The sequence below is a fragment of the Thunnus thynnus genome, chromosome 23 (genome assembly GCF_963924715.1).
Source record: "Thunnus thynnus chromosome 23, fThuThy2.1, whole genome shotgun sequence".
Classification (NCBI taxonomy): Eukaryota; Metazoa; Chordata; class Actinopteri; order Scombriformes; family Scombridae; genus Thunnus; species Thunnus thynnus.
Window position 1 is genome coordinate 10,066,799 of NC_089539.1, and position 24,870 is coordinate 10,091,668.

A 24,870-nucleotide genomic window follows, 5' to 3' on the forward strand; every position below is an offset into this window, starting at 1 on the left:
TCTCTGAGCAGTTTTTAGGGTGTTGGGCAGTGGTGGAAAGTAATTAAGAACATTTATTCAAGTATTACACTTAAGTACAATTTTGAGGTTCCATTCATACTTCTTCTCCACTTCATTTCAGAGGGAAATATTGTGCTTTTTACTCTACTAACTGACAGCTAGGCTTCTACCTTTCAGATAAGATTTTACGTTTAAAATACATATGATAAGCTTACAAAATACAATGCGCTGCATATTAAACCAATGGTTCAACCTTTTTGGTTTGTGACCCCTTTTAAAACAAACAAAAAAAGCAATATGTCTTCTTGTCAGGTTTCAGATGTTGCTGAGGTATTAGCAATTAGCTACCAAAGATTTCCTCTCTAAACTTCTCAATGCTTTAATTTAAATAATGTTCAAGAGATAACATTATCCAGTATTTCACCACAAAATAAAAAATAAATGTATACAAAATGATGCAGTAGAGTGCATTTTACTGATAATACATCTGTAAGTGGCCGTGTGAATGTCAGACTCTCAAACCTTTTATTTTTATGTTGTTGGATTGGTGTCCTTCACTTTAAAGGATCAGAGTATTTCTTTTACCAGCTAGCTACAGGTTTGTAAAGTCAGTGATGAAATAGCTCCAGAAAAGCACTAAAAAATTTACCTTGCCAACTGGAGAAGTGAAACTGTATTGATTTAATACAGCTCCTTTTCCTACCCTATGAAATCATACCTGGTTTGTTTACTTGTGACCATTTCTGTTGGGAGCTGATTTAGAAACTCAGAAAATCCTAGATAGGAGACTTTAAAATATTCAACTGGAAATCATGTTTTTGTCTTTTTATATGTATATTTTGTAGTGTTTGTGCACCATGCCTGACCCTTAATCATCACATGTAAAGTGCACAGCAGTCTGGTGAGATCAGGTTTGATCCACAATATAGGCACATTCTGTCAGAGCCCATTAAAAAGTTGATCCTTCTCAGCAGCCCATATTAGCTTCCAACCTATAGAAAACAATTTTCCATTTCAGTGGACAATCAGCAGCTGAGTAGATGATCAAGGTGCAGCACCATATGCCCAGTGGTTGGTTGAATTTTTGTTTGCCCACTGCCAGTCATGAAGGAGCTGAAATCCTTCAAGTGACCTTCAGAGAATGAGTCCCTTGTGTTCCTAAATGGTCCACTTTTAAAGGGGAAGAAAAGGCAAGTTTTCTTGACTGGATGAAGCTAAAAAAAAAAAAATCCTGGCTCCTACCATTCCCTTAATTTCCCCACATATTTCATTAGACTCCCCTGCCCAAAAAATGTCCATGTCTTTCAAACTATAACTGTTACCTGTGTGTCTGTAAAAAGGAGATGAATATGTGTTTATATCTTTTATTTTTTGCTTTACTACAAAAAAAACAGTCCCAGCAATATTTTGTATGACCTGATTAAAAAAACTACTACAGTTAAATACAAAATGAAATATACCAAAACTACCCAATGCTACCCAGAAAAAAACAGGCAATAGTATAAAATGAAATGTTTTGTAGTCTACATCTACAAAAAAAAAGTTAGAAAAGGTTACTTAAAAAGAAGGCAAGTATCCACCACAAAATGTGTCACTTTACCACAATCAATTTGCACGTCGTTCCTTGAATATGAAGTAATCCAAATACTTTACAATAAGTTAACGCAGGCACATCTCCCTACGACTACAGCAAAAATCAATAACAGTCAAATGTATCACATAAAATACATTTTCACTTTTTTCCTCCTTTTTTGGCAACAATTTCACACATCACACAGAAAATCAATCAGCAAAAACTTCTGGGTAGCAACATTTTTGGTTTCTTGAGAACAATATACGTCCTGTGTCCACAACATCAGACTGCCTGTATGAGCTTCAGAGACTTACATACTGTATAACTGTGTATTCAAATCATATAAATATATAAGAACAAAAATATACTAAAACTATTTTTAATACAAAAAGGATTAATACCAAATGGAAGCTTACGATTATAAACTTCAATAACTTAAAAAAAAAGAAAAAAAAAAAGGAATACTTTGATACTTTTCAGAAAACATGACATTTTAGCCCTAATCTCCTTAATACTAAGGCTTTTGCTGTTTTTTTTTCTCTTTTGATATACAGCACTGGCAAAATAGCACTCACACCTCAGTGCCAAGAATGCATCAAGTATAAATACTAAGAAAACTCCTGTACAGTACCCATTTATGTCAAAACTACAAAATAAGTTAGTGTCAGGCAACTGTACACATTATTTACAGTTTAAATACAAAGGAAGGTACTTGTAAATGGAGATGATTTGAAGTATGGAAATGTGACCTTGACATTAACAAAGACTTTGGCTACAGCTGATTCAACTGAATGTACAACTGAAAAGCCCTCAAGTAGGCAGGAAATGTACGTTTTTGTCCAATTTAGCTATTTTGCCAGCAACTGTAGCTGCTTTTTTTTAACCTTTAAGAGAAATAGTGATCGGCTACCTGCCAAAATAACGGACAGAGTTGAAAATGTATCAGTGGCAGCCAAAATCTACGAGCATGTGATTGGTGTGAAGTTCTCATCTTATGTCTTGACACCAGAGACATGTCTGGTAAGGTTACCAATATGTAGGAAATCAATCACTAATGTTTCCACCTTGAAATGATGAATGATGGTGGTTGGAGTTAGGATGGAGGGACAAAGGAAGCAGTCTCTAAGCACAGTTACAAGCCTGGAGGTGGAGAAGTAAGATAGACACATTCATTTCAGCAGCAGCCGTATCCCATCGGCACATGGTAGGAGTGTGTACGAGTAGGAATGGATGAGGAGAGACACCACCTGTTACAGCAGGTGCCAAGTAAACATTTGAGTCTCCTGCAGAGACAGAGAGAGGGAGGGGAGAGGAAGGTATTTGGTACAGGAGAGGTACAAGTTTGTGTGTTTGTGTGTGAGGGAGAGAGAGTCAGGGAGTGTCTTCAGTCTACGTCGCTGAGGTCACTGACTGGCTCGTCCTGCACTATGCTCAGGTGGTTCATGGCACGGCTGAAGGCAATCTGGACAGCCTTGCGAATGCTGGATGTCCGTCCTTCCATCATTTTGATCTTGTCAATGGTCTTGTCCATCCCCAGGGGAACCATCTTGGATCTAGGAAGCCACTGCCTGAAGGGGGAGAACAGATTCAAAACATTACAGTGTTTAAATACTTCCCAGGAATAATCATGTCTCTTTTCATGCAAAAACTGTGATTTCTCACTATAAATGAATTTTCATTTTAAACAGACCTACAGATAATTATCATAAACTGGTGTTTATTCTCATTTTTTGATGTTATTCTTTCATTTCAGGTGGAAAAAATATCTTCTGTGTCTCAACATATCCATCTTGCCGACAGATTTTGAACCTCTTTGTTTTTGCCAAACAGCTCAACTACCAGCTGCCTTTTTTTGGATGAAAAGTAACTGCAAGAAACTGTTGCAGCTGAAAATATGATCCGTTAAGTTTTCATAATTACAGCAATGTAAGATCTGACTTTAGTATTAGGCTACAGCAGTTGCTTGGAAATGTTAGAGGCTTAAAGTAGGGATGCAACTAACCAGGTAATCCACAACATAAGATGTTGAAAAAATTGTGAAAAAAACAACCATTACAGGTTCTCAGAGCCAAAGGTGACATCTTCCAATTGCTTGTTTAGTTCAACTAACAGTCCACACCCCAAATTTAGAAAAAAAGCAGCAAATCTTCAAAATTGAGACACTGACTGGAATGAAATGTTTCGATTTTTTCCTTTAAAAAATGAATTTAACAATTATATGATTACTAAAATTTTCCAAGAACATAGAGGCGCTCACAGACACACAAGCACATGTATGCTTAAAATTACAGGTTTTCTGCAGGCAGTTTGTCAGGGGGAAAATTGTGGCGAGAACTCACAGTTAATGCCAAAATTCCAGTTTCTGCTATTCGACCATTATAGTAGCAAGAATAGTAATAAGTAACAATAATCCTAAAATGCTACTATTGCCTCTGTGACTGCTTTAGGATGGGAAAACTCAGGAAAAATAGGGAAGATACATGACTGAATGTGTGCCATGACCAAAAACCAATCAAAGAGTTGAAAAACTAGATAAAATAAAAGATAAATAGAGGAGTAAGTTTTAATTTATGTAATAAACCAGTGGGTGGATAGGAAGGAAAAAAAAAACTTTTTACTTTTTTTACCAACTGATAGGAGGTTAAACTAAAAATATAAAGCTTTATATTTCTTTTTACACTTTATTTTAATTATTATTTAATTACCAATATTATGTATTGGTGTATTTAGTTCTATTTTCAACTTGACTGATATCCTTTTAGTACATTTTGTTAATTTCAGGGCTCCATAATGATCACTCCAAGATACGGACTGTGACACCGAGGCTACAGCACCATCTTCACTGTCAAAGAGACTGGAGACATTTTCCTGCTGATGGGAGGCGGAACTTTCAATTGCCTCTTGAGGCGAGAGCCATTTGTTGTCTCTTGAGAATTTATGCTATGCAGCTACAACAGAATAATGATCAGCTGACGGACAGCTTGACAGGTTTACCCTTGTCGACACCTGTGTCGGCTTAAATCATTCCCACACTCACCAGCTGCGCTTGTTGTCGAAGAAGAGGACGAGGTAGAGTTTCTCTTCGGCTTTGTACTGCATCTGTTCTCCGATGCGGAGCACGTCCATGGGGGGCATGGGGATGGACACCCCGTTGTGCTGGCAGCCCACACGCGGCATGTGGGGGTCGATGATCTACACACAGCGGGGGAGGCGAGAGAGTTTTACACACAAACACACACATACAAGCTCGTGAATGCAAACGCATGGTAAACGTCTACACATGGAATCATTTGAGCATATAGTTAATGTAAATATATACACATACGCTACAGCATGTAGCTTGTGGCGATAGGATTCTTTTCCTCATTTGTCCTTTCATGCTAAGGTCAAATTACTCTTAACAGCTAAAGGCTGCCACCTAGAGGACACACATTAAAAATGCTACTAAATCCATCTCTTCTCTCTCTTGACTCCTACAAGAACAGCTGTAATAAAACTATTGCTTCCCCCTGTGAGATAAAACCATCACATTTATGTTCCAATGTGTTTCTATGTGAAGAGATGGCAACAACACTTGAGAATAAAAAGACCTTAGTCAGTGATTGTCATACGTTGTCTCCCCCACAAACACTCACCAAGGCAGGGTAGGAAGGGTATCCGCTACATTTGGCCCAAACTAGCTTTAGGGGTTCCAATGCAACTGTTGCAGCACTAGTGGGCATCCAAATATTGCTGTTGCCAACCTCTATGGAAGCGGGAACGACATCAAACAAGTTACGTGTGGGTTTAAAGTCACTCTCTCTCTCTCACACACACACACACACACACACACACACACACACACACACACACACACACACACACACACACAGAGCGACACATTTGCAAGGCCATGCTGCACAGTAAGTGCATGAGCATAAAGCGAATCAGGGTGGGAAATTAAATTTGCCCTTCAAGAGCTGCAGTGAACGACAGATATTACAATTTACCGGCTGCTTTTACCTGTTTAACCAGCCAAATGTGAATTTTAGACAGGGGAAAAATGTCCAGATGCTGACTGGTTATATGCCATGTGTGACAGGCAGAGTTACAAAGACTCGCCGGTCACAGCCAAAAGTCACAAGAACTTGGCTGGTAGTTGCTGTTAATTTCCAACCCTGCTTTTTATGTGTATGAATACCAAGTGTCTGCACATTCTATCAAGTGAAACTTTTTAAGACCGTATTGATGTTGAGGCTAGATTTAAATATGCCTTCAATTCTCCTGTTAAAACAGGGAAGGTTACAGGGTTTAATTGTAAAGATTTTAACATTGACAGAACCTGCAGACATCCAGGAATATACACCATTCATTGTACTACAAGGCTACAATAAATAAATTAATTCACAGATGTATATGTTGACTTTGTTTTTAATAACTGAATGTCCAGTGAGGTTAACCATTATCTTACATTTAGTCTGTAGCCAAAATATTCTCAAACAAGCAAAATGCAAAGATGCAAAGAACTCGACTAACCGGCGGCGATTCGTGCAGCTTTTGCAAAATTCCCATTTTCGATGCAGGCGATTAATTCGCTCTTATCGTCCACAGTGTTTCTCCGGACCAACGCGGGTTTGCCTTTCCCGCATTTTGGAAGACTGAGAATGGTGCTGGAAACAGAACAGGAATCAACTTTGTGAGTGAAACATCTGGTGCCATGATGACTCAGACACAGAAAAGATATATTGCCCTGACAGACAAACTAACTGACACCCTATCATACCCTAATTCTAGCAACGTAGTGTTTTATTATTCACTGTTGCTGTTCAGCTGCTGCTTCAGTGACGAAATGTCAAACAATTTAAAAATAAATGTCACAAGACACGAGAAATGTATCTTTGATCTAGTGGATTACCTGGTGCCTCCTGGCAGACTGCTACATGAGGAGATGGAGGACTCGGAGGCGCAGCGTCTCCGTGGCTCCACAGGTCTACTGGCTCTACTGGGCGTTTCAAGCTCCTTCTCCTCTTCTTCTTCAAGGAAACCACTTGATAGGCCTGAGAGGAGAGACGGGCAAAAAAATTCAAACTCCAGTCAGAAAAATTCGGATCCAAAAGTCGCTTCTTAGCCGCTCCTGTCAAAATGTATCTGCAACAAGTACAGGCTATCCAATCAACCTTCAATCTAATTTAAGCAAACGGATGTATAAGAGTAAACAAGTGTGCAATTTGGGATTTGAGTGCACTGACTTGTAGGCAGCTAATTGCGATATTTACACTGCCAATTTCTTGGGTTGGCAGCGGAGCTAAATGCTGTTTTACTAATTTAATCAGGCACTTAAAGAAATGCCATTCAAATTCTCACATATGGTGACTCAAAGAAACGTTTACCCGTGCAGACAAGTTTTAAAAATGTCCTGTCATGTTGTTTTAAAACCCTGTTTTTCAGTGTGTTTTTCTCTCCATACTTCCTACCAGTGTCAAGTCTTTTAACAGGGGACTCGCCCTCCTCTTCATGTTCTCCATCTCCTCCCTCTTCCTCGCTATCTCTACCACCGCTGTGCTTCCTCTTCTTGCCGTGAAGTAGGGTCTCCAGCCTGGGTATGACCACTGACAGGAAGGATTTGGAGCCCAGCTGTGCGCCGTCTTCATCTTCCTCCTCCCCCTCTCCCTTTTCTCTGTCAGCTCTGTCAACATCCTCTTCTCCGCTCTTCGGGGGCTTGTGCGGACTGGCGGCCTTCGATTTGCGGAAGAGCACGGCAGTCCGCCGGTTGACGGTGCCCGTGGGCTCGGCGAGAGTGGACGTGGCCACCACGCTCACGTCTCTGTCTAGCAAAGAATTCTGGAGGCTGTCGTGAGAGTGGCCGTTGAGGCGTGGAGTGGAGGACAGCAGGTCTGGTATTTCCCTATCGAACTTGACGCCCTTGCTGTGAGTCTTGTCTTCGCAGTCTGGGGCGGCATCGATTGGTTTGAGGGTGGGGGGCTCGGGGTCTGTGTCTGAGTGGATGAGAGGAGGAATGGAGTCTGAAGGCTCCAATTTAGGAGGAAGAGACTTGTCTCCTGGAGGGTAGGAGAAGAAAAAAAAAAAAAGCATTCATAAACCATTCACAGTTGGAATTTTCACTGTACAGCCAACATTCATCATTTAAACTGTGACCACTAAGTGCTACACACATTATTCACGTCATGGTGCACAGGCTGTTTTTACAGTTTTTGATTATTATGCGCTGCAATTGTTTTTTCCTTGGTTTTTTGGGTGCAATGCATCAGCTTTTATTATTTATATTGATGTATTTTTCCTTTGGTCTTGTGCCTGCAGAAGTGCTGACGCTACAACTGATCATGTGGCTTTTAGGTTTATCATATGACTGAAACCAGGCTCTATTTAGCATAACACCGAGGCACTTTAATAAATAAAAAAATGAGAGCAAATGACTTTTTCCCTTTCTTTTTTCCACATGCTCATTACAATGCGATCTTCACCAGACTTAATGTGACTCTGCACGCTGCGAGTTTGAACTTGAAAAAAAGCTGCCGCAGTGACACAGCGTGATCCGTTGTGTTATGACTGTTTAAAAACGTTAGCTGTGACTCTAATAGTGGCAGACATTCAGTTGTGAACACGAAGTGTGCACCTTTGGTCTGTTCAGGGATTAGTTCCAGGAGAGAACACAAGAATGTTGTGAGGATGTACCAATAACCTGTTTTCTCTGTCGCTAAAGCTCAAACGTCACCTCAACGTGTTATCCTAAAGGTGTGGCTATCTGGTTCTGTGATTTGAGATAAAGAGTTCACGTAAGGTTTTGTGTGTTGGTATCGGTAAGCTTCTTGAGCAATTTTCAATGAATTTTATGACCTACAGAATGTTTGTTGGACCTTAAAAGACATTAAACATTATATCAGCACTGATAATGTTTTTATAGTATAGGTTTTTATCAGTTAATGATATAATAAAGAGGCATTTGGCTCTCCTATTTCTACTATGGGGGGATAAGAGTTAGTTAATGTTTAGAGGTGTAGACTGTACAAGCAACATGGCAAAATTTGAAGTATAATTATTATGTGTTGTGGTACTAAAAGCACCTAAAAGGAGACTATACATCAATGTTTCAGACACACTGGGGAGGGGGAACAGCATGTGACTTTTTAGCTCTGTGAGGCTATGTTTTGCGTTGGGGTTTGGGGGTTAATCTCTGACCTCTGACCCGCGTTCCAGGATACCGAGGACATGTGACGAGCGCAGAAAAACAGAAAATCGACTTCCTTATAAAGCTGAAACGGATCCATACGTACCCTCGTCGTCTGGGAAATGTCCATTAGTCTTCAATTTCTCCTCTTTAGGTTTACGCGACTCTGGCTGGTAGGGAACTGATGAAGAAGATGCAGATGTGGAGGGGGTTGTGGAGGAAGAGCGGTGGTGGTGGTGGTGGGAGGGTAGGACTCTCTTTAGGCTCATTTCGTTGCGCACGTCATTAATGGTCTTTTTGAGCAGCTTGATGCGTTTGCTGCGGGAGGGGCTGGACTTCATGGCATAGGTCAGATCGAACTTCTCCAGTAGCTGCTGCAGCTGCTTGTCCAGGGTCAGGTGCTCCCGATGGGCTGGTACTAGTAGGTGATCCACTAAAGAAAGAATCAAAACAATCAAGCAAAAGATTAAAAGTTGCTTTTGTTCAACACATTTTATGGATATTCATCTTTCACAAATGCATCACAGAGAAATGTATCTTCGTTTCTGCCCTTACCGTCCTCCCAAGAAAAGGATGGTGGTGTTTTGATTTCAGGAGCTTCTGTCAGATGCATGCCGCTTTCCGTGTCAAAGCCGATCCTCTCCACATCACGCCGCGCCTTCCTAAGCAGCGCCCCGCCCTGGTCTCGGAGGCGAACGGCAGCCCGGTAGAAATATGTGTCCTTTGAGTTATATTTCATGCAGTTGTCGACAATGAGGTTGAAGTCAGCCTCAAACTGCTCAAAGCTGCAGTAGCGCTGGGCATCGATGCGCTGCCGCATGGTGGAGAAATCCATCGGGTGCTTGATGTGGTCGAGGTAGTCGGGCACCTAAAGGAGACGGCGGATAGAACGAGTTATTTTCAAACTAATTAAAAAATAAAAATATATCATTGTGTTTTGCATTATCACCAGACATTTTTCACCAGATTTGAATATTGTACATGCAGCATCTAATGTCATTAATGTCAGCAGGTGTTATACAATAATATCCTTTCCATGTAAAACAGCATCTAAAAACACTATATTTGAGATTGATGCAAAGTTCCTTAACTTAAGAATCTCACTGTCAACAAAAATACATGCGCAGCTAACTCAAAACATGACGAATCTACTAGTATTGAATTGAAACCAGAGTCAAAAACTGCGCCCAACGTGGGGCTCGAACCCACGACCCTGAGATTAAGAGTCTCATGCTCTACCGACTGAGCTAGCCGGGCTTCTGATAAGAAGCACCCTTCAATTTTTACAGACATCACCATCTGCCAGTGGACCTTACTCTCGAGTTACATGTGCAGTTTAGCAGGAAGTCACATTGCTCAACACTGACTACTAAGGGAGGGGTGGGCGGGGGTTGATTTATAACCCGAGCCACCGCGATCTGAACGTGTGCCACGGAGTGAGTGGATGTCTGTTGGTTGCAGTCTCCGTGGTGTGTTCCGAGTGCAACTTTTAACAGAGGTGGGGCGATGTGAGGGAAAGCTTAGCCTGTGGTTATTCTCTTTGTGTGTGTGTGTGTTAGTTGTTTGAAGTCTGTTTGGTGTATCAGGGCCAAGGTTAAATCAATGATCATTTAACAAGGGCACACTGTGTTTTTCCCTGGATTCCCATGTACACTTTGCTTTGCTAAAGGCACAAAAAGAGTTAAATAAAAAATAACTGCATGGGTTTAAGTCAACTGTAAGGTTTTTAAACTCTAGATTATGTTGTATGCTTTTTCAAAATTTCTGAAGCAATCATCAGCCAATCGTAACACAGAAGAACTGGTAAAACAGGCTGTGTTGTGGTTAGTGGGCTTTCATCCAGACAATAGCACAATGGCAAAATGCAAAACGCTGTGTTGCTACAGGGTACAGGTAAACATGATTAAATATAAACCAGCAAGTCCAGTTTGAAACTTTATCAAACAGCAAGTCACTGTATGGCAGTTTCAATCATTGTTCTCATTTAAAGCTGGGTTGAACACCTCTTGAAACACACAGATATACGCATACACACACCCACACATAAAAATGTCCCTTACGAAGTGAAATTGTTGTGTAAAAAAAGAAAAGATAGTTTGCAACATATTCTTGCATAGGTGAACAGTATGGGTGAATATGTGGAATCCAGAAGTTTTCAAGAATCTAGTGAAGTTCACCTCGCTGACATCAACCGGCTGGGCGAAGATCCTGGCCTGGTCTTTAGCCAGGAGCTGGTCCAAGAGGGCCCTGAGCAAAATACTGAAGGGAGTCAGCTGCATCTCTAGAAGACTCTCCTGGAACTTAATCTGCCACACGGTGCAAAAGAAAAACCATCATCAGACCAGATAGTTTCATTCATTTTGCAGATCTGGCCATTGTCTTGAATAATTTCTCCCACCTCTAGTAAAATATTCAGAACTCAAAACATCCACCTACCTCTTCCCTCTTCAGCTTCTCCCTCTTGCGGATTAGCTCCAGCAGCAGCCGGGCTCTCTCCAGGTCGTGCCGGAGCCGGTGCCATTCCTTCAGCTGGTCCTTTAATGCTCTGCTCTCCTCCTCATTCTGCTTCTGCAGACGACAGAATTGAAAAGGAAATGAATACATGGAAGGATAGAGTGGGATAGATCATATATAACAGCAGCGGCATGCAGGGCAAAACAATAAAAATGTGAAATACTTTATGAAATGTGTGAAAATGAGACATTATGACACATATTTCATGTTCTACAAGCTACTGGTCCAATAGTAGAAAGCAAAAAGAAGACTCAACGTCTTCTGTGATTGACTGACTGATGAACAAACCGGTTGTGCATTCTTCTGAGACTGCAGGCTTGTCTGGAGGCGTCTGATCAAGGGAAGCCCGTTTCTGGATTGCCGTTTCAGAGTCCAGTAATTTAGGACCAGCTCCACAAACGCTTTCTTCTTCTGGATTGACACCTGGTTCAGAATATTTTGTAACCTGGGGGGAACCAGAAAGACGGGTATTAGAAAGATACTGCCAGATAACTGGCAAGAGTCACTACTTGAGCAGTTAAGTAAGTCAAGAAAACAGACAACGGGAACATACTGGTTTCCTGTGGTTGTGGTTTACAGAGTAATAATAAAACTCAACAGCCACACACAGAGTTTAACCGCCATCTGACGGTAATTCACAGAAGCAGTTCGCTGAGGCTTTAATTTGTGAGGACAAACATTAACCAGTGTCACATGTTCAAATCCTGCAACGGCCACATGTCCTCACACACTCATCAAGCATAAATGTAAACGTAACTGAAAAAGCCACCCATTCTTAAAAATACAAATGAGTAATATATTTTACACCCTCCATCTTTAATATAGCTCATAACTATACCTGTGAGCAGGAAAAGTAGGCACAGTAACAGGAGTTGCATCTTCAATTTCAACTTCAGGCTCAGGCTTCTTACTCTTACTCTTCTTCTTCTGTTTTCCTTTTGACTGTCCTTTACCAACTCCTCTCCCCTTGTCCACTTTCTTACATAGTCCATTTTTGGGTTTCGCATCATCATAGATTGTAAGTGGCCTCCTTACGCAGCCATTAGGTGTGTGAGCTCCACAGTAGGCTGTCTTTTTCACAGAGAAGGTGGGCTCTCCCGTATCTGTTATCTCTTTGATCGGCTCCATCTTCATGAAGAGGCCAGCCTTTTGGGCGCAGCTGACGTGGAATGCGGTGTAACAGTTGGCTTTGTGGCACTGAATGCAAGCCCCGACGCCTTTCTCTTTACACAAGTAGCAGGTGAGCTTCCAGCGGGCTGGGGGAATGTGGCTGACGCCATCGATGGGTTCGATGAAAGTGGTGTTGGAGAAGCCGACCTCGGGGACCCAGAGGGCGCATACAACGTGGCCCCAGCGGTCATCTTCCGTCTTTTTTACTGCTCCACCCTTGCTGGGACAAAGGATGCAGTCAGCAGGTTGGGTGGGTGACTGGAGGCAATGTCTGCAGAGCCACTGGCCCTCAGGAATGTAGGGCACGCCGTAACATTCCTGGTGTACAGCCACGTTGCACATATCACAAAATAGAATAGCGTTGCTGTTGTGACACTCGCCATCCATACAGATACAGCAGACAGCATCGTCGTCAATGGGTGCTTGCTTTTCACTGCTTTTATCCAGGCTCTCTAGGTACAACTCTTTCTCAAAGCGGTCGACCAGAAACTCAAAAACGTTATGAGAGATCTGACTGACCCCTTCACTTCGCCGTTTTTCATTGACCAAATCAAGCCAGGCGTAATCTTCCTCATCCATGTCATACTCCGTTTCCTCATCCAGCTCTTCCTCAGTCTTCTCCTGATATTTATAAAAGGCAGCTGGACGCTTAGGAACTGCTGGAAGGTTATATTCCACAGTACGAAATTTAGCGTCTGGAAGAGTCGGACCAGCATTACCACCGGCATGATGTCCACCTCCCTCTCCATGACCAGTGATGCCCAATGCAGCGTTTCTCTTCTCCTGGTTGTTTTTTAGTCTGACTGACCTCAAGAGGACCTGCTGCTGCGGTTTATCAGCATTCTCCTTATTGCTGGTGCACTCCATCATCTCCTGCACCATGGGGTTATCATCTGAGATCACCTCCAACTTGTCATATATGCTGAGCCGATGGACACGTCCATCGATATCAAGCTCCACCATACGCTGCGCCTGGGCATAAGTCAGGATCTGCTTGTTGGGGGAAGGCTTGATGGGAGACGGCGGCCTCTGCGGCACCGCAACCCGGTGGTGCCGAGCTTTCTTCTTCATCTTGAAGCTCCGTGTTGCTGTGGAGACAGAGAAAGGATGGAAACAGTCTGAGGTCTGCATGTATTTCACTGGGGTCAAGTAAATTATACCAAGAGCAGAGGACCTCCAATCCAATTTATTGAGATGGCTGTCACATAAGGGCTAGGTAAAACAACAACCAGGATAAATTACTGATACAGTGTTCTATGATATAACACGCTTATTTATGATCGACACAGACTCTCACTATCCACAATTCAAACCATTCAAACAGTAATATAACATGACAAAACCCAAACTGTGTCCAAAAGGTAAGTTTCTTTCAACATCATGAGATAAGGTTATCAAAATATAATGTTCCCTGCAAGTAAGATAACAAATAAAGTCTTTGTGTAAAAACAGATATTTGTGCATGTGATACATTTATTGTAACTGATTGCTATGATGATGTCCCTGTTGTACACTGATACATAAGCTCTTCAAATTTAAACATTTGGTCCAAAACACAGTTAAAAATAAGTTTAACATTGTGTGACTTGAATGCATTGTACTAACTTAAAACTTACTAGCTGACTCAGAAAGCAAAAGAAAGGTGCAGCTTTTATTGGTGTCACTGCCTCCGATTAGAGTGACTGTTTATGTTGTGAGATGTAATGTTGCCACAAGCCAGCTGTACGTTAGTTTTATCAATGAGAGGCATTTAAACGCGGTGGGAGGCGGCCACACAGGGCACAGTCAAAATGACTGCGCAGGACTTAGCACTTGACCATTTGGTGCAGAGATGCAATTGCCTTTTCACTAACAACTCACTAAGTGGCCAAGTTGCTAACAATAACATTAGCTAGCTAGCTAACTAGCAAGAGGAGCTAGCCACCCCCCTAAACGGAGCAAATGGCGTCAAACAAAACAAGAGATCTTTAAAAACGCTTGCGCCGCTTTGTAAACGTACAATCACCAAATGCACCGAATGCCTCATTGCAGTCACATATAAAGCAAATAAATTCAAATAAACCCAAAGTACATACCTGGGATTCACGAACAGCTTTGCTAGTTGAAGAAGACGGTAGCTAGCCAGCAGCCTTACAAAGCAATGGCGACACGGCCTGCTAAGTGGCTCTATTTCCTTACACAATGTTCTCATCCAACGGGCGATACTGGGGTGTTTTCAGCTACTAATAAAAAGAGAAAGATGGCTGCTTGGTGCCTATTAGGTTTCGATGGTAGGCTCTACAGTGAACACAGTTATTTGCTTTGTGGACCATTCATAGGCTAGAGTCTCACGCTAGCCACAGTCGACCAGGAGCAAACAGCAGCAGCAGTACGGACGGCTCATCCCCCAACACAACAATGCGTTTCACCAGACAACTCCCACCCGTACGCACTACTCTACGTGTGACGCTGGAGGTCATGTTGTTGGTGAGTCGTAGATTTCACACAAAAGCCCATCTGTCTGTCACACAATCAATGCATTTGCCTTTTTGTCGATCCTTACAAGGCTGCACACGCACAAAGCTCCAAACAAAGCGCGAATCAGGGCAGCAGCACTATCTGGGTCAGCTGAGACACATATAGCTCGGTGAACAGGGGTGATCATTAATAAATGAATGAGTTTTTCAAATTGCTATGTCTATCTGTCATGCGCTGGGTTATTTGATTCAGCATTTCTCCTCTAGCCACAGTCGGAGGACAGTCAGGATACAAGCAAGAACAACAACAAACCAGCTGCGATGCCCCACCCTGGTGACCAGTTCGCCCAGTAGTTATCCTTGAGGTTTAATGCAGTAACATATTGTACATATTTTATATTCGCTTTTTAAATCCTAGAATGACCGTGAATGCAACATATTTCGTGGTAAAGCTGTATTTTCGATGTGTTAATATGGAAACTAGAACCACCACAGTTATGTAGCTACTGTTGAAAACCGGCCTTTTGAATTATTATTATTATGTATTACTACGGTGAAAAGTTACTTGTAATAAGCGGACTCAGTACTGTCATTTTAATCAATTAGTCGTGCAAAACTGATTTGAAATAGCAATTAAGTATAGTGTCGTATGACATATTCCCTAAATGTATTGTCCCCTTCGCCAGCCACACTGAGAGAAAATAGGATTTTATTTGACATCACGAGAATAAAGTCGTAATTCTACAAGAAAAAAAAGTCATATTACAAGAATAAAGTTGTAATTCTACGAGAAAAAGTCATTACCAGAATAAAATCGTAATTCTACAAAAAAAAATCATATTACAAGAATTAAGTTGTAATTCTACAAGAAAAGTCATAATATTACCAAATAATGTTATAGTCTATGAGAAAAAAGTCATGATAATAAGTCGTAATTCTGCAAGAAAAAAGTCATTACGAGAATAAAGATGTAATTCTACAAGAAAAGTCATAGTCAAGTCATAATATTACAAGAATAAAGTCGTAATTCCACGAGAAAAAAAGTCATTATGAGAATAAAGTTGTAATTCTATGAGGAAAAAGTCATTACGAGAATAAAGTTGTAATTCTATTTCTATTCTATTTCAAATTCCTGATACTCATAATAATGTGGTGCTGGTGTGCCAAAAGATTAAATATTTGGTTATTTGTGAAACCTATTTCTACCAAAGTATAATTTCACAAGATGCTCCACATTCCTTATTTTAACGCAGGTGGTAGAATGCTCCTCTGACATTTCCCCCTTGAATGCGATATTACATTTTTCTCATAATAACAGTTTATGCTCATAAAATTATGATTTTTTGTCACAAAACTTTATTCTTTGGTCGTAACATTACAGGAACAAAATCGTAACATTATGACTATGCTTGTAATATGACTTTTTCTCTAGTAGAATTACAACTTTATTCTCAAAATTTCAGAATGTTTTTCTCTGTGGCCCTAATGTAATAACAATACTCATTTTTTTCAACTCTTTATTGTTTCAATCATTACATACAACATGTGACATTAGGTCAAAAACAGAAACATTAATGAAATACGGATAACATAACAGATATGACTCCACTCTCAATAGGGTAGTACAGTGGTTCTCAAACTATTTAATGTCAAGGACCCCTAAACTGACACAAATTAGCACAAAGATTTTGAAGATCTAATAAGATTTTTGCTTTTAGTTGTTTTATTACAGGAAGTGCATGAAACCCATGACCAAAATATTCTTACATTCCGTCTTTGTGTTACTTATGGATGGAATTGTAGTGAAAATAAATCATTCTCCTTTTTGTTGGGGACCCCCTGGAACTCCCTCAAGGACCCCTGTGGGTCCTCTGACCCCACTTTGGGAACTATTAGGATAGTTCATCCAACATAGTAACATGACATTGGGTAACTATAATAATAATAAAGATACATTTATATAAAAACATTAATAAAATAATTTAAAAAAAATACAATAATATAAAATAATAGCTTAACATAAAATGTAGACAATAAAATTTAATTTCTTTAAATAATACTCCGTCCTAGTGAAGACCCTGCGCCCAGTGTGACGTCATTAAAACATGTTCCTTCCGTCCGACGCTGTGTGGAGCTGCTTCGGCCGAACGTGAAGTGCTAGCAAACCAGCAGACAAAAGCAACAAAGTGAACCCCCCCCTACGGATCAATCAAATGTGTCATATTTAACTGTTTAGGAGCCGAAAACCTAGTGATCACTTCGCCCTACTACACAGTAAGTACACTGAGCGGATGTATTCGTCTGTATTGGTTTTAATGCGGCCAGGACGTCGTGGTGAGTGCTGGGCTGACTCGGATCCCGGGTGGTTCGTGTGTTGCCACGGCTGGGTTCTGCCTCGCCAGGTTAGCTAGTATGTCCTGTGTGTGTGGCCTAGCTGGCAGCTAACCAGCTAGCAGTCGTGGTGTGGTCCGAAATTTACCTAAGGCCTCTCACAGGTCACTATTATGTTGACAAGATAGTTGTATAAGTTACGATGCTTTGAATATTTGCTCCACAAAGCCATGTGATAGACGTGTTATACCTGAGTGTTTGTTTTTGTGTGTATATTAGTTAGCCTTTGCGGCTAACCCAGTTAGCCACCGTGGTGTTTACTGATGATGTAGCGCAACTGCCACTAACGTTTTATTATAATGTTAAATATTTATTAGTCTGGGGGTCGCACACGTTTCAGGATCTGTGGTAGCCGTTGTTGTATTCGGGTAAGCTGAAAGCCGGTTTGTAGATGTCATTTTTTTAAGTCGTGTGTTGAGTGAAGATGAAAGCTAGTCAGCGTTGTGGCTATTTTCTGCTGTCCTCTCTCATCTTCCTGACTAGCACTTGAGCCAAACCCGGAAAAACTGGCTGTCACTTCTCACATAGGAAATAGCGTACTTGGTTTTTTCTTGTCTTTTTTGGTCTTTTCTTTTTCTTGTTTAATTTTTTAATGCCTACTTAAGTAAGGGTATCAATTAATAATACATACGGTTACAAATGGCCATATTGACCACATTCATAAAGTTCGATTAAAGTCAATGATTGATTATTTTTTAGTCTATGTAGAGAGTCCCACAAGTTGGCTGGTTTGCATGTCAGTGGTTCTTGTGTACTTATGCTAATGTGTTGTAACCGATGTGTTATGCATGTAGCCTACATGTACTGTTTCTTTTGTTAATGTTTGTTTTTCTTCTAACGGCTGTTTACTCATGTATTGTGAAGTTATTTGAATATTGTAGCGAGAGAGTGTTATCTCAACATTTTCACACGCTTATTTTATGCTGAATATACAGCACGCAGTACTTTATATCGATACTATTGGCCCATATTGGTCATAGCAAAACAATATTTACTTTAGATTACATTATAAGGAAAATCACAGTACAAAGATTCAGTGCAAAAGCTGTGCAGTCTAATACAACTTAAAAGTAAATTCTTGCTTAATGAATTTTACATATATACATAATTACACATATGTATGTACACACAATTTGCTTTCCAGAGAGGTGTTGATTAAACTTGATGGTGCTGTTTCACTGTATTGCATTATACTGAGAGATGTTTGTAATATTCTGTCCACCCCATTTATATCAGTCAAAAACTGAACATTATAACCTTAATTTATTGCTGTGTTGTGTTGGGTTAGATTGATTAATGCCTTACACATGCATAAGACAGGATCATTCATTTGTGTGGTGCTGATAATGCATTCATAGCTGGTAAGATCCTGATGTTGCCTAATAGCAAAAATGGTAGACTAGCTGTGTCAAAAATTGTAAGGAACTGTGTCTCTCTGTATATCTCTATGTATCTTTTTTTTTTTTTTTTTTTTTAAACCAAACACCAGCTATCCCCCAGCTGATTTCAGTGATTAGTTCCCCCAAGATTTGTTAATCAGTAATATCAACCACTGAAGTGTTCAGATCTTGTAAACACGTCCAAAGATTCAATCTAGTATATCAATGATTTAAGCAGCTTGGATGCAGAGTTGTAGCCTATTGTCAGTCTTTCATAGATCCACTGTGTCATGAAGCAGTTATACATAATCAAATGACGTTACTAATATTTCCTTAGAAAGCTCAGTGAGAAAGAATATTTAATCCGTGGGTGTGAGTAATACTGAAAGCTGAATGAATTGAGCAACAGTTCTGTGGAAGAATCTTGGAGAGGCGTATCTGCCCTTGATGGATGATTACCATTTACCAGACGGTTGCATGCATATGTAAGCTGTGTCGTAATTCAGGGAATGGATCCTACAAAGGCCCATTAAGTGTTTCCTCTAGAGGACCTGAACATCGGGCTGAATCCACACCTGTAGATAAGACATCAGCCTCATAGATACCAAAACTAACACTGTGTTCAGATCATTTCCATGTTTATTACCAGTTGTTTAAAAAGTGGTTAACACCAGTGGTAAATTGTGGGACAGTTTTTGTGAAATGTGGTTTTACAGCAGAAGTTGCGACATACCATTGCTGCGACCAAACCTTGTTTTAAAGGTCAGGTCATTCAGTTTTAAATTTATTGCGGGATACCTTTTAGGCATGGGACAATATGAAAATTACATGTCATGATTATCCTGGCCAAAATAATTGTGATTAACAATACTATTCCAATAATCATCAAAATATGCTTAAAACTCTTAAAATGGCACTAAAACATACTAGAATCACTTTACCTTACATTTTGCTAAGAAACTAATGTTTTTATTGCATCACTTTTTTTTTTAGCAACACTGTGTGTCTGTTCTTTCTTACAGAATAATTCATGTATTTTTCTTAAGTTAGGCTCTATTTTTCACTTCTCTACCATGATTTTAAATTGTACAGACAACAATTTCATCAGTTGCATATTTAATTTTTGTTTATATTTAATATATCCCTGACTTAAGAAATACAGGCATTATCCTTTAACAAAATAAAGTCCAACTGGCATTGTGGCATTGAGTCAAACTGTACTTTTTTTTCAAGTCACTTGTGAGGATCTTCATGATCAACTTAAAGTCATATGTCATCCCATGACAAATACCTGAATAACCTGTTGTTTTGTAATCTTGTTTCATTTTTAGAATACACTTTGATCTATTTTTATTTCTCTTCCTTCTATCTCTCCTTCTCTCTAGGTTGTGTGCAGAGAGGTGAAAATATTTCAATCATAAATGGAGAGGGACAAGCAGGCACCTTGTGTCCTGGACAGCCACACACGCATAACAACACCTGCTTGAGAGCTGCAGTATCGATGACTACACCTGAAAAAATTGATTACATTTGACAACGCAGACCTGACTATTCTACAGAAACTCTTGGGCTGCTGCCATGGACGGGGAGGAAGAGGTCTCTCACATGAGTGAGGAAATGGTCAGTGAACCTAATGGCTCCATAGAAAACAAGAAAAGAGAGGCAAAAGGGACCTGCCTGAAAATTGAGGGCCAGGATGGCTATGTCTTCAAATCCTACAGCATTAACCCTCATGACTCTGCGGATGCAAAGTCGTCTGCTTCTTCCTCAATAACACTGGATAAAGACTCTCCCCATTCTATCGATTTATCTTCTCAGGGTGACAAACAGTTGGAGTCAGACATAGAAAAAGAGACTGATCCAGCTTCTCCTGCTCTTTCAAACAAATGCCTAAACACTGATACTGAGGAAAATACAGAGAATAAAAAGTATGAAAATGGTAATGACGCAAGTCAACATATCAAAGAGGAGAGTGGGGATGCAAATGGCATGGAGGAGGAAACCCAGGATGATGAAAGGCTAGCATTTAGTAGCTCAATTGGCCCTTTTGTAACTAAAGAAGGTGATGAGTACAGTAATTTACTAAGTGGATACACAAGCACCCTTTATGATGTTGCCATGGATGCTGTCACCCAGAGCCTTTTGTCATCTATGAGGAGTCACACCAATCCGAGGAAAAAATCTCCTGCATGGAATCATTTCTGCATATCACCACGAGACAGTACCAAAGCAATCTGTTTATACTGCATGAAAGAGTTCAGCCGGGGTAAGAATGAGAAAGACCTCAGTACAAGTTGTTTAATGAGGCATGTACGAAGGGCTCACCCCACTGTGCTCTTACAGGACGGAGCAGATACATCCACAAACAATCTGACTAGCGCTCTTGCCTCATCTTTGATACCTCCTTCCCCAAACTCACCAAAAAACGGAGACTTGACAAATAGCATTAATACTTCTGCCTCAAAGAACACTTCACCGTCCACCTCCTCAGCTGATCCAGACCTGTCATCCAAAGAAGTGTTACCCAAAGTTGAACCAAAACTCGAACCGTATGCCAACACTGACACTGTTTGCAACATGCTCACATCCTCACATTCCAATGAAAACAACCTTGAAGACATGTCAGACGGAGGACCTGAGCGCCTTCCCGGCACCCCAAAAAGTGCTAGTTCCCGTCGGAGATCAGCTGTTTGGAAACACTTCTACCTTTCACCTGCTGACAATTCCAAAGCAGTATGTATCCATTGCATGAATGAATTCAGTAGGGGGAAAAATGGAAAAGATCTTGGGACAAGCTGTCTTATTCGTCACATGTGGAGGGCCCACAAAGAGGTTGTCATTGAGGAAAACGGACAGGGCAATCACATTCCCCCACCCTACACAAACCCGCCCTCACTATTGTCTCGCACACAACTACAGGACCCACTGGAAGTAAAAAAAGAATCACCTCTTCTTCCATCCTCACCAGAAACCATATCGGATGAATTGCCCCAAAGCATGGAGGAGAGCATGGATATAAAGGAGGAATCTGAAGAGGTGATGCCTCTCTCAGGGCAGGAGACCTCACTCAGTCTCTCCTTTGGAGCTCAAGGGGAGGATACACCCTTAACTTCCTCACCATGTGATCGCTCTGAGGGTCCCAGCCTCAATCAGGATCATTCAGTTTTCCAGCAAAACAAGAAGATCATGAAACGGGTGAAATCTGAGGTGTGGCACCATTTCATAGTGTCACCAGTTGACCAGTTAAAAGCACTGTGCCGTTACTGTCCATGCGTCATCAGTCGGGGGAAACGGGGCGACTTCGGTACAAGCTGTCTGATGAGGCACCTCATGAGACGCCACCCAGACGTCCTCAAAAACCAAAAAAGCACAGATGACAAGGAATCCTCCCCTCATCCCTACACCAACCTCACCACAACGGACGCAGTTTCAACCAAAGAAACTGAAAGCCCTGCCAGTGAGAAAAAGCCACAAACCCTGCCTGTTTTCAGTAAAAAGACGTCAAAACTGTGGAACCATTTCTCCATTTCACCTGCTGACCCCACAAAGGTGGTTTGTTTGCACTGTAGCCGCACAATTAGCAGAGGCAAAAAGACTACAAACCTTGGCACAAGCTGCCTCTTCAGGCACATGCAGAGGTTTCATGGACATGTTCTTGAAAATAACAATACTATCTCAGGTGATGTGCCGTCTGCAGAAGTTCATGTCAAACAGGAGCTCATGGATACCTCCGTTTATGAAACAGAACAGACCCGTGAGAGGTTTGATGAACACCACCCGGTTGCCAAAAAAATCACCAAACTTATCGCAGAAATGCTCGCACTGGATCTTCAGCCATCAGCTATGGTGGAGAATGCTGGACTGAACAGACTACTAGAGTACCTCCAGCCTCAGTATTCTCTACCACCTTCTTCTTATTTTACCAGCACTGCCATACCAGATATGTACGAAAGGGTAAAGGATGTTGTGCTGACACACCTAAAAGAGGCTGAAGGTGGTGTTGTCCACTTCACGACTAGTATTTGGGTCAGTAGCCAGACAAGGGAATACCTGACCCTTACTGCCCACTGGGCAACGTACGAGTCAAGTGTCAGACCCCAGGGTCAGGATTTTCACTGCTCCGCTCTCCTAAGTGTCTCACAAATAGACTGTGATCACGATATGCATGACATCCCAAAGCAGCTTGAGTATCTGTGGGATTCTTGGATCACCGCATCAGGGCTGAAAAGGGGGTTCACTGTAACTGATAACAACACCATCAGAAACACCTTGGAGGACCATGGCCATGTCACCATGCAGTGTTTTGGACACACTATAGACCTCATTGTTAGCGAAGCCATAAAGAGCCAGAGAATGGTTCAGAACCTTCTGAGTATTGCACGAAAGATCTGTGAACGTGTGCACCGCTCGGCAAAGGCCAAGGAGAAGCTGGCTGAGCTCCAGAGGGTCCACCAGCTGCCAGAGAACCAACTGATCCAGGATGTTCCTTCCAAATGGAGGACCTCCTTTTTCATGCTGGAGCGGCTGGTAGAGCAGAAGAAAGCCATCGACGAGATGTCGATCGAGTGCAATTTCAGGGAAATGATCAGCTGCGATCAGTGGGAGGTGATGCTGTCAGTCTGCAATGCACTGAAACCTTTCGAAGTCGCCTGCAGGGAGATGAACAACCGCACTGCCACTCTGGGACAAGTGATACCACTCATTCACATCCTCAATAGAAAGATAGACCTGCTGTTTGATGAGACTGTGGGCATAGACAACATGCTCAAGTCTCTAAAAGAAGCCATGGTGAGCAGAATGTCCGCAACTCTGCATGACCCCCAATACACCTGGGCCACCATGCTGGACCCACGATACAAGACTTCATTGTTCACAGAGGAAGAAGCTGAGCGATGTAAACAAGACCTAATCCAGGAGTTGGACTTGTCCTCTTCTACCTCAGTTGCAGTTAAATCTCCGCTGCCCAACGGCTGCAATGAGGCCCCTCTGTCATCCAACACCTCCCACTCAAACAAGGACAACCTCTGGTCCCTGATGGCTGACATCAGACAAAAGATAAAACATGAGGAAAAGCCAAAGTCCTCAGAGCTGGCAGTGCTGGAGTACCTTGAGGAAGACATACTTGATCAAAGCTGTGACCCCCTCGACTATTGGAACCTGAAAAAGTTCCTGTGGCCCGATCTTGCCAAAGTAGCTGCCCGTTATGTGGGCTGCCCTCCCAGCATCGTCCCAGCAGAGACACTGTTCAGCACAGCTAGCGTCAACTGTGCCCTAAATCAGCCCAGGCCTTTACTGGAGAACATGGAGGGTCTGCTGTTCCTCAAGGTCAACCTCCCTTTGATTTATTTTCAGTACTGATTAAAATGAAGCATTAACTTGAAAACCCTTTATCAAGGACCAAGAGACATAGCTGTGAAATGGGTTTTTTCTGTTGGGAAAATGTAAAATATCAATTTATACACTGATCGATTCTCAATGCAAAGGCCAGATTTGGAGGTTTTATTGTATTCTGTGTACTACTGTTAAAACACTTTCGAGCTGTTGTGATGAAAAGTCTCAGTCAGAAGTGTATCAGGGAGGGAGGGTTTTTCTAGCTGTAGGGGTTGGTGATGTGTGTTTGCTTGTAAATCGATGTTTTTTTGTTTTCCGTGTCTACTCTCTCCTTGTGCCTTATCCAAAACTACTTCAGGTCAAAATGCTGTAAATATTTTGTTAAATTTGCGCAGATCACGTCAGGATGCTTTTGATTATTATGGATTAAAGATAGATGCAGAGTTGTTTTCTGAATGAAAACATGGCCCAAAAATAAATGCTGTGACTGAAAGATGTTTTAAGTTAATGTTATTTAATTTTCATTGTGAAATTGTGGCTCATGGTACTGTCATTTAGAAATAGACCTTTTTTTCTCTTTTTTTTTTTTTTACTTGCTGAAATGTTTTTAATAAGATCATGTATAATATTGCTGTATTTTCAGAATAAGCCGTTTGTTTGGATTATACAATTTTGTCTCTTAAGCACAATTTAAGTTTATGTCCAGGGGATTAAATTATGGGTTTATTATTGAGTAAACCAATGTACTGTACATTTTTATATTAAATGACTTCTGAACCTAATTTGATAAATGTTTTAGCATTGAGACTGGAACCATGCAAACTTTGTGGTCATTTGTAAATAAAGGTTTTCCTTATGCAACATTTCAGATTATTTTTTTTTGGCTATCAA

The 24,870-nt window shown here is 41.2% G+C and overlaps 2 protein-coding genes and 1 non-coding gene across 5 annotated transcripts; 1 reads left to right on the top strand and 2 right to left on the bottom strand.

Moving 5' to 3' along the window:
• Positions 1–1,577: 1,577 nt before the first annotated feature.
• brd1a (bromodomain containing 1a) lies at positions 1,578–14,888 on the bottom strand. Of its 2 annotated transcripts, none has more exons than XM_067581927.1 (13): positions 14,498–14,888; positions 12,091–13,510; positions 11,541–11,697; positions 11,175–11,306; positions 10,916–11,044; positions 9,294–9,606; positions 8,845–9,171; positions 7,027–7,611; positions 6,468–6,609; positions 6,089–6,222; positions 5,209–5,318; positions 4,611–4,765; positions 1,578–3,141 (listed from the first exon to the last, which is right to left on the bottom strand). In XM_067581927.1, exons 2-13 carry the CDS (start codon positions 13,491–13,493, stop codon positions 2,958–2,960), a joined length of 3,771 nt encoding a protein of 1,256 aa, XP_067438028.1. In that variant the 5' UTR covers positions 13,494–13,510; positions 14,498–14,888; the 3' UTR covers positions 1,578–2,957. The 2 variants fall into 2 exon arrangements, with proteins under 2 accessions (XP_067438028.1, XP_067438026.1); XM_067581925.1 differs by having other exon boundaries at positions 11,529–11,697.
• On the bottom strand, positions 9,923–9,995 carry trnak-cuu (transfer RNA lysine (anticodon CUU)). The gene has a single exon. It is a non-coding gene; the product is annotated as a tRNA-Lys (tRNA).
• On the top strand, positions 14,870–24,842 carry zbed4 (zinc finger, BED-type containing 4). Of its 2 annotated transcripts, none has more exons than XM_067581929.1 (2): positions 14,870–14,888; positions 20,034–24,842. In XM_067581929.1, the coding sequence occupies exon 2, from the start codon at positions 20,227–20,229 to the stop codon at positions 24,004–24,006; it is 3,780 nt and encodes a 1,259-aa protein (XP_067438030.1). In that variant the 5' UTR covers positions 14,870–14,888; positions 20,034–20,226; the 3' UTR covers positions 24,007–24,842. The 2 variants fall into 2 exon arrangements, with proteins under 2 accessions (XP_067438030.1, XP_067438029.1); XM_067581928.1 differs by lacking the exon at positions 14,870–14,888 and adding an exon at positions 16,975–17,152.
• Positions 24,843–24,870: the final 28 nt, after the last annotated feature.